Source organism: Melozone crissalis, unplaced genomic scaffold (genome assembly GCF_028551555.1).
Source record: "Melozone crissalis strain CALT ecotype California unplaced genomic scaffold, PUWL_Pcris_2 ptg000114l_1, whole genome shotgun sequence".
Lineage (NCBI taxonomy): Eukaryota > Metazoa > Chordata > Aves > Passeriformes > Passerellidae > Melozone > Melozone crissalis.
Window position 1 is genome coordinate 1,825,356 of NW_026535891.1, and position 9,767 is coordinate 1,835,122.

Below are 9,767 nucleotides of genomic sequence, written 5' to 3' on the forward strand. Positions count from 1 at the left end.
GGGAACCCCACGTCCCACTGTGTCGCAACCAGCCATGTCCCCAGACTGGTCCCACGCTGCCCACAGCCTGTCCCCATGGCCACATCCCTGTGACCCTGTGCTTGTGGCCACCCTGCCCCCACTAAGGGCCACCAACACATGAGGGCAAGACCTGACCTCACTTCCTTCCCCTTTATCCAAATAGCCACCAGCCAGGGGACAACCACTCCCGGCAGTGAGTGACAGCCAGTCCACATGGCTGGGGACACCAGGATGGCCGGGAAGGTGGCGCTGCTCCTGTGGGGTGAGTGCCCCAGGCATGGGCCTGACACCCGAGGGATAGGGACGGGTGGGGCCACAGGGGGTCTGCGGGGTCCCCTGAGGTCCCCAATGCCAGCAGAGCCAGAGCATGAGGTGACCGAAGCCATGGGGTGGCAGTGGGGAGAGGGGAAGTGGGACAGGAATATGGGGACAATAATAGGCAGACAAGGATTTGGGGAGGCATCATGGTGGGGGTGACCTGTGCCAGCACAGGGTGGCCATGGTGTCCCCGGTTCAGGGGTGTACACAGTGTCTCAGTGTCCTGCCTGGGCATGGGGTGGCTGCTGTGTCCCTGTGCCCAAGGTGTCCATGTCACACAAGGACACTTGGGCACATCCCCCACACCCTTTACCCCATGTGCCTCTGTCCACACAGTGCCACCCCCACTAAGCCCTGTCCCTTCTCCCTTCCAGCCCAGACCCTTGGCCTTGCTGGTGAGTCCTTGGGGGATGCCATGGCCCCACCTCGCTGTCCCCAGCCCCACGCTGGCCCTGGCAGGCTGGTGTCCCCTGTCACCCACAGGTGCCCAGACCACCCAGCTGCTGGTGGAGCCCCCCTGGAGGCCAGCAGTGCTGTGGGACCGGGTGACACTGACCTGCCAGGGCTCGGGGAGCACCGGTGCCACCAACTGGTACAAGGATGGACAGCGCCGGTGGCAGGAGAGACACCACTACTTCACTGTCACCAAGAGTGGCACCTACATGTGTGACAGACCCGGCACTGGGCGCAGTCCCACCGTGACAGTCTTAGATGGTAAGTGGGCTTTGTGTGTCCCCAGCCTGGAACCTGCAGGTAACCGGAGGTCTCTGGGTTGGCTCTGCTCCATGTGAAACCTGCTGGTGTGACCAGAGCCTGTGCCCTGCTCTGGGGACATCCCAGAGCATCCCAGTGCAAGGAGACTTCTCCCTCACAATGGGTGGCTCCTGGTCCCTCCTGGTGCCATCATGACCCTCCTGATGGTCCTGGAGTGACAGGACCCCTCTGTCCCCCAGAATCGCTGGTGCTGCAGGTTCCGGCACGGGTGCTGCTGGAGGGGGACACGGTGACACTGCGCTGCCGGAGAAGGCAGAACAAACAGCTCACAAGGGTGTCCTTCTACCATGACGGGAAGACACTGGAGGGTCTCCACGATGGGACCAAGCTGTCCCTGTCCCCTCTGCAGCTGAGCCACAGTGGCCACTACAGCTGCAAGGGCAGGGTGAATGCTGTGCTTCCATTGTGGAAGGAGTCGGAGCTGGTGACAGTGACAGTGACAGTGCACAGTGAGTGCAGGGATGGGGACAGGGGTGCCTGATATCCTCCAAGGTTTTCCCCACCACTGCCGAAATCCATTCCTCCCACCACTCCTCCCTGGGTCGCCCCAAATTTCCCAAGTCCCACTTGGTTTCCCCCATGACTGCCCAGTTCCCCCTGCAGATGCCTCATCCCTCTCTTTGTCCTCCCCAGCCCTCCCTAGATTCCCCACCCCTTCCAAGCTCCCTGCTCAAGCCTTTGGTCTCCCTTTGTGGGATCTCAGTCTCTCAGAACTGGGGCGCAGGGTGAACAAGACCCCCCCTGGGGGGCTCGGGAGTCCTGGAATGCTGCCAGAGATGTCTGGTGGCTGGACTTTGATCCCACATGGGAGATGACATCAGTATGAGGACGGGAGGATTTCACTGGGGTGAATGGTGAAGGGACAAGTTAATTGGAGTGTGAGATACAGGGTTTAAGATTTCTGTACAGGGGGGTCTAGAGAAGTAAGATGGAGGAATTGGGGCGTGCCCTTCTCCTTCTTCTTCTTCCTCTAGACCTCCATCTTCTGTGGTGATGTTGGCACTCCGGGATTGGACCTTACTAGGGGAACACTGGTTAATAAGGGTAGAGGGTATTGGAGAAAAATGATAAATATTGTATACGTAACTCCGGGTATAAAGATAGGTGACCGCCCCAGGGGCTTTCAGTGTGTGCCCATGGCTGACTGCTGAGCAGAACTCTGTCAGGCCAAGAGAAAATCTTTTAGATAAGCAATTAATAAACACCGAGACCGAGAACAAATCTGAAGCTTCCTCTCGTCCTTTCGAACCCGGGGGCCCAAGGCCATCTTTGGGCTTTTCCCCAGACCATCTGAACAGCCCAGAAATCCCACAATTGGCGTCCGCTGTGCGGGCTATCTCCCACCAAACCTTTCGGGGGGGGGGAAAGCCCTGAAGAGCTGAAGAGCCAAGAGAACAGCACTGATAACTCCAGAGGAGGGAAGCCTGAAGAAAGAAAGAAGAAAAAGAAAAAACCGGCCGGGAGAAGCTGCAAAAATCAGCAGTCACTGAGAAATCCCATCTCTCAGCTTCTGCTGAAGACAGCTCGTAGCAGAGCGGCCTGGACTGGGACCAGAAAGGCGCCTCTGATCCATCCCTCGTGATCTGCTGGACGGAGAACAAGGGCCTCCAGACCACGCTGGCGACAGATTCGGTAAGAAGGCCAAAATAATATTATGGGGGCAACACTCTCCCAAGAACAACGGGAAATCTTATCCACCTTACAAAGTGTAGCAGAATTATATACAGAAGGGATCCCAAAGAAAGAATTAAAACAGCTGTTATTATGGGCAAGGCTCAATTACCCACTTGCAGAAACATATCTTTTGTTCGAAGTCGGGTTTTGGCAAGAGATTAATAGGCATTTATATATTTTAGCAACAAAAAAAGATGAGACAGCGTTAAAGCTACTCTCGCCGGCAAGAATCATGTTACAAAGTATTGCAGTCCAGTCTAAAAAACTGGAGAAGCAGCGAGAAGCTGCGGCACCCTCAGAGGAGGGGGCGGAGCGGCAGAGCTCCGGGAAAAAAATTGCTCTGGCTTTGAAAGGCCAGGGGGAAAGGGCTCTCGAAAAAAGAGAGCAGGAAAAAATATTAAAACCCCCGATCAAAAAATGCAACAAACCCCAAGGGCGTCCTGAAACTCCAGAGAGTGTGGAGGAGTCAGGAGCAGAAGGGGGGGAGCAGGAAGATAAGGGATCGGGGGGGGGGCCTGCTCGCGGCGAAAGCGGCGACGCGGCGGCGGCGGCGGGCGCGAGCAGCGCCGGTGAGGATGAGGACACGCCCGCGGAGGGCGAAACTCGCAAAAACCGGGGGATAGACTCACATACCAGCGCGGGGGCGGCGAGCGCGCAAGGCGGGCTGAGGGAAAACGCGCAGCCCCGGAGGGCCGCCGCGGCGGGACGCAGGAGGCGCGCGGGTGTGACGTCAGAGCCGGTGCGACGGTCAGCTCGAATCGCGGGTAGAGCCGGGGTGCCGGCGGGGGAGGCGAACACAACATCAGAGGAGGAGGGGTCGGATTCCGGGACAGACCGAGGGGCGGGAACCTCGGAGGTGAAACAGGGGGGAGACGATGATGACGTCACCTTGGGGGACACCGGAAGTAGCTCAGAGAGCACGCACGCGCAGAGAGTAAGACGCGGGCGGGCCCGAGCCCGGTCCCCTGTGACGTCGCGGGTGAGGAGGGGCCGTGTTAGGGATTCTACGTCCCGCGGCTCCACACCGTCTCCAGATCTGGTGCCTTTGGTCTCGAGCCTCGGAGTTTCAGTTCCTTCCCCTCATGGGGGACGCCGAGCAGGAAGAGGAAGTAGGGTAGTCGAGATTGCACCGTCATCCGAGCCAGGGAGGCCGGTGACAACGCCACCTAGTGGCAGGAGGGCAGAAGTGCACGACATGCCGGGTCGGCTCGGCGGAGCCACAGCGCCATCTCGTGGCGAGACTGCAACAATGCAGCAATTTTTTCCAACAATATATAAAAAGAAAAGCACCTCGAAGAAAACAATGTTAACACAACAAAGGGATTATCCATCTGATCCACCGATCGTGAGACATTTTCTAAACAACACGCAGGCAAAGCTAAAGGGAGATCCTTTAGTTTTGATCAGGAACCCAGAGACCGGACAAATAGAGGGTCCTTTCAGACTAATCACTTGGGGAAAGGGTTTCGCTTGTATCTCCACAGATCGAGGTCTGAAGTGGGTGTCAGCGCGGCACGTGAAACCATTCCGAACGCGAGAACACGAGAATGCTGATCCAAGAAGCAGAGAGACGAGTACTCAGACAGAAGTCGAGACTCAGACTGCGAAAAACGACCCAGAAGAGAAATAAAAAAGAAACCAAGGACTCTGGGGGGTTTTCACACAAAAGCAAAGTAATGGGTTTCATGATGCTTATGTGCATCGTTCTTTCATTCATTGCAGTAAGCAGTGGGGGAGACTTACCTGTTAGTCAACCAAGGCAAAATGTATGGGAGGCTTTAGCTCGGGCAGCGAATTTAGACAGCATCTGCCTGACACATTCAAGACCAGGTAAACCGTTTTCAGCATGCATGGTTGGATTGCCAGTGGACCAATGGCCAGTTCCAGGGCACTCTGCAATTAACATTTCGCAGGTCATTAAAAATCCTATAAAAGAGTGGTGTGCTTGGACACACCTGCTTCCTGTGGCTTCTACAGAACCTCAGGAATTGGAGATTTTTGGGTCCATGACAATGAAACTCTGCATGCAGTTTGAAGCTCCGAAAGTCACAAAGGTGAAAACTATTGATTTAACTCCCACTCATGAATTTTATAAGAATGCCTCAGCTTGGTGTAAATATACAAAGAGAACTACCAAAGGATCGATCCAAGTTCCGGTGCAATTGCCGCGGGGTCTGTTCTTAATTTGCGGGGACAGAATTTGGCACGGCATTCCTGCTAATGCCACGGGAGGTCCATGCAGCATTGGGGAAATTTCAATGCTATCGCCTGATTTGAACATGTTAAGAGAGGGAAGGCACAGAGAAAAAAGATCAATACAGCAATATGCAGCAGATTGCAATGATGAAATGTTTTCTTGGGACAAGAAAACGAGTATTGCTACAGCAATCTTCTCACCTCAGACAGCATCGGGGGTGGCCTTGACTCAGATCGACCGCATGGGTTGTTGGTTGAGCAAACATGCGCGGTCTGTGTCTGTCACATTGGATGATATGTTAAAAGACGTCGGTAGTGTGAGACAGGCGACTCTTCAAAATAGAGCAGCAATCGATTATCTATTGCTCGCTCATGGACATGGGTGTGAAGAGTTCGAAGGGATGTGCTGCATGAATCTCTCAGATCATTCAAAGTCAATTCATGAAAATATCAAAAATATAAAGGACAGCATAAATAAGCTTGGTGAGATCACAGGATCATGGATCGATCAATTGGCAGAATTCTTTGACATCTCTCCCATTTGGAGAGGAATCTTAAAAATAGGGTTTTATGTTTTAATAGTTCTCCTAGTCCTCATACTTGTTGTCCCATGCATATTTGCATGTTTAAAACATGCAATGAATCGGATGGCGAAAAAGATCTTTTTGGTGCAAACAGAAGGGGGAGATGTGGGATCTCAGTCTCTCAGAACTGGGGCGCAGGGTGAACAAGACCCCCCCTGGGGGGCTCGGGAGTCCTGGAATGCTGCCAGAGATGTCTGGTGGCTGGACTTTGATCCCACATGGGAGATGACATCAGTATGAGGACGGGAGGATTTCACTGGGGTGAATGGTGAAGGGACAAGTTAATTGGAGTGTGAGATACAGGGTTTAAGATTTCTGTACAGGGGGGTCTAGAGAAGTAAGATGGAGGAATTGGGGCGTGCCCTTCTCCTTCTTCTTCTTCCTCTAGACCTCCATCTTCTGTGGTGATGTTGGCACTCCGGGATTGGACCTTACTAGGGGAACACTGGTTAATAAGGGTAGAGGGTATTGGAGAAAAATGATAAATATTGTATACGTAACTCCGGGTATAAAGATAGGTGACCGCCCCAGGGGCTTTCAGTGTGTGCCCATGGCTGACTGCTGAGCAGAACTCTGTCAGGCCAAGAGAAAATCTTTTAGATAAGCAATTAATAAACACCGAGACCGAGAACAAATCTGAAGCTTCCTCTCGTCCTTTCGAACCCGGGGGCCCAAGGCCATCTTTGGGCTTTTCCCCAGACCATCTGAACAGCCCAGAAATCCCACATCCCTTCTTTCCCAGGGTCCTCCCACCCATCTCTAAACACCAAATCATTCCCTGAGTCTACTCAGTCTCTTTTTTGGTTCCCCATCCCTGCCTGGGTCTCTCCTCCTTTCCATGGAGTCTCATCATTATCTCTAGGTCCCAACATGCCTCCCAGGGTCCCCTTCTGCTTACTGGGATCCTCTCTGCTCCCCTCCAAAACTCCTCTTTCCCCTCCCATGTCCCCCACCCCTTCTGGGTCCTCATTCCCTCCTGTGTCCCTCTGCAGGAGTCCCGCCCTCAGGGGTGACACTGTGGGCCCAGCCCCCCAGGGGACAGGTGACACTTGGGGATCGCCTGGTGCTGACATGCACAGTGGCCATGGGGACAGGTCCCCTGTCCTTCTCCTGGCACCGGGAGGGCTCAGGGGCACTGCTGGGCACTGGCCCGCACCTGGAGCTCTGGCACGTGGAGGACAATGACAGCGGCCAGTACCGGTGCCGGGTCAGCGACGGGGACAGCATGGCCGGGAGCGATCCCCTGAATGTCACCGTCCTGGGTGAGCGGGACCCTTGGGCTGGGGGTGACCCAACCCATGGCACCCCCATCCCACCTCGCCCAGTGCCAGCCCTGTCTCTGTCCCCGCAGTGCCCGTGGCCAATGCCACCATCACCCCAGGGCCCCTGTCACACCAGGTATATGCAGGTGCCAACGTGACGCTGCGCTGCTCAGTGCAGGTGGGCTCAGCCCCTGTCACCTTCACCTGGCTGCACAATGGGCAGGAGGTCGCCCAGGGTCCCCATCTGGAGCTCAAGGCCATCGATGTGGGACATTCGAGCACCTACCAGTGCATGGCCACCAACCAGCTTGGACAGGACGGGCACCGTGTGTTCCGGGCACTCAGCCCTCAGCTGGCCTTGGAGGTGAAACCTCGCTCACCCTGGGTCACAGGTGGGATCATAGAGGGTCACCAGGGAGTGCAGGATCCCTGGGGTGATGGGTGACCCTGATGTGTCCCCCTCTGTTTCTTGCAGTGGCCGCAGGGGTCGGTGGGGCCCTTTGGTTCCTGCTCCTGCTCGTGGCTGTCATTGTGGCCTGGCACTGGAGGCATCGTGTGGGTGGGTGACAATGAGGGCAAAAGGGTAATGGAGAGGGGTGTCAAGGGCCCCAGAGAAGAGGGGCCATAGGGCAGCACCCACAGCCCCTGGCTTGGGAGGGGCTGAGCCCCCAGTGACCATGGCTCAGAGCCCTGGGGAGCTGTTGGAGGCTCCTGCAGGGATGTTGGGAGTTCTATCAGGGGTCCCCCTCCCTGCCAGGCTCGGGGTTCTGGGGGGGCTCAGGGTGTTGGTGCACGTCTGGTGGGTCAGGGATACGGGGGGGGCATCAGGGATACTGGGGGGGCCTGGGGAGAATTGTGTATCTGGTGGTGGTTCAGCATTGCCAAGGGTGGATGGGCGCGCCTGGGTCTTCAAAGTCACCCCTCCAGTTTTCCTTTGCAGATGCCAGGAAGCACCAGGAAAGGTGAGTGCAGTCTCCAGCCATGATACACCTTTTACCCAAACCCCCAGCACATCCCATCCCCTTCCACACACCCCCTTATTCCCACAGGGCCCCCCAGACCCCCTGGCACCCTTGGTGGAGGATCCTCAGGCGATGTACATGGAGCTGCACAGGCAACCGTGGGAACCCAGCGACAACTATGACAATCAACACCAAGGGTTGTGATGCTCTGGGAAGTGGGAGGCACTGGGTGACACTGGGGGTGCTCCCTCCATGGCTCCTGTGGTTGCCCATCCTTCCAAGGGAGGTGCTCATGGGTCAGGGGGAGGCTACACAGGGCACCCTGTGCTCCTCACTTCCTCTCCCAGTATCCCCAAGGGCTCCCCCATCCCTTTGCTCGTACCTGCAGGGGCTCCCCAGCCCCATCCAAGTGCCCAAGTACCCTCAGGCACTGCCCCATTCTCTCCCCACAGTGCTTGCAGTACACCCAGGGGTTCCCCATTCCCCCTCCCACTACCCCTGTCCCATCCCGCTGTAAAAGGGGGAGTCGGGGAGGATTCTTGCTGAAAGGTTTCTCAGATGAAAATGAAGCACCACCGTGGCAATATTACATCAGAGAACTGTTTATTGAAAAAGGAGGGTAAGTGTTCCTACCAAAGTGGGAGAGAAAGGAGTAGAAAGGGAAAAGGATAGAGAGAGAAACAGAAGACAGGGATAGCGTTACTGCAAGAAGCCCGGGCGCTCTGTGGGCATCAGCTGGGCAGATGGAGTGTGTGTGCTGCAAGCCAGGGCGAGCCCACATGGCTTTGTGAGTGGCTGGGCGTGATTTCCAAGGACGGCACCTGCGTGTCTCTGGCATGGGCGAGCGATGGCTGCAGGCTGGCTGCTGTGGGCTGGCTGCGGGCTGGTGCTGCGGCACTGGAGGCTCTGGGCTGGCTGCCACGGGCTGGGGCTGCAGTGGGCAGGTGCAGCAGGCTCGGTGCTGTGGGCAGCATGGGAAACGCGGCAGAGGCGGCGGGTGGGTACAGGCAGCATCTGCTCCATCGGGGAAAGCAATGAAGGAACATCCAGGACGAGCAGGAATGAGCTGCCTCGGGGAAGCAGCGAAGCAGGGAAGAATAGATGCGGACAGGGAACAAGGACCACCAGGAGGAAAAGGCGGGGGTGGGGGAGTGTCTGCGATATTTTTGCCGGACGACTGGGAGGAATGATGTATCTGACTCCACCTTTTCAGAAGGCTAATTAAGTACTTTATTATACCATATTAGTCTATATTATATTCAATTACATCTAAACAGGATCAGCCAAGCACTCAGCTGCACTCCACTGCGCACAATCTCATGACTGTCAGCCAACAGTCCCCACACACACACACACACATCTGGATTCAACTGGTCAGTGAATCAAAACACACCAGAATCCAATTAGCAATTCCCTTCAGGTAATCAATTTTCCACAATGCATTCCACGTGTGAAAAACACAGGAGCAGAAAATGAGATGAGAATTGTTTGGATCATTCTTTGCTTCTCTTACTGCTTTCTCCCAGGTTCAGAGAATGTGAATCCCACAGGGGAGGAGGGCCAAACTGACCCTCTGAGCTAGCCCCTGATCCCTGCAAGAAACCCAAAGCAAAACACTCCTGTTGTGTCGCAGTTAGCTGCTTTTATTTGCAAAGGCTCCTCCCACAGCCTGATTTCTGGGGCATTTTTTCATAGTTTTTTTTCCTCGGGCATCTGTCCCACCAGCCAGTGGGGGTCACTCATAGCCCGATCACTGAAGCTTTCTCTCCCCTGATCGTCTGTTGTGTGAAGCCTCGCCAGGGACAGGGTTCCCAGCACATGTACAACCACAGAGTCATTTTTTACCTCATGTGCAGCATATGTTGAGACATAAATCAAAATCAGATATGATCCTCTTAACACCAGCGTGCTTAGTGGCTCTGCAGTCCCCATCCCAGTGCTCCTAATGAGGTGGCTTACCGGTGCCCGTGCCAGTT

General features: G+C 55.5%; 1 protein-coding gene across 1 annotated transcript; it reads left to right on the plus strand.

Annotated features, from left to right (window-relative positions):
* The first annotated feature begins 252 nt into the window (after positions 1 to 252).
* LOC128948104 (Fc receptor-like protein 4) lies at positions 253 to 9,373 on the plus strand. The gene is made up of 7 exons (XM_054292699.1): positions 253 to 283; positions 714 to 734; positions 823 to 1,053; positions 1,293 to 1,562; positions 6,560 to 6,829; positions 6,919 to 7,221; positions 9,318 to 9,373. The coding sequence occupies exons 1-7, from the start codon at positions 253 to 255 to the stop codon at positions 9,371 to 9,373; spliced, it is 1,182 nt and encodes a 393-aa protein (XP_054148674.1).
* The last annotated feature ends 394 nt before the right edge of the window (positions 9,374 to 9,767 follow it).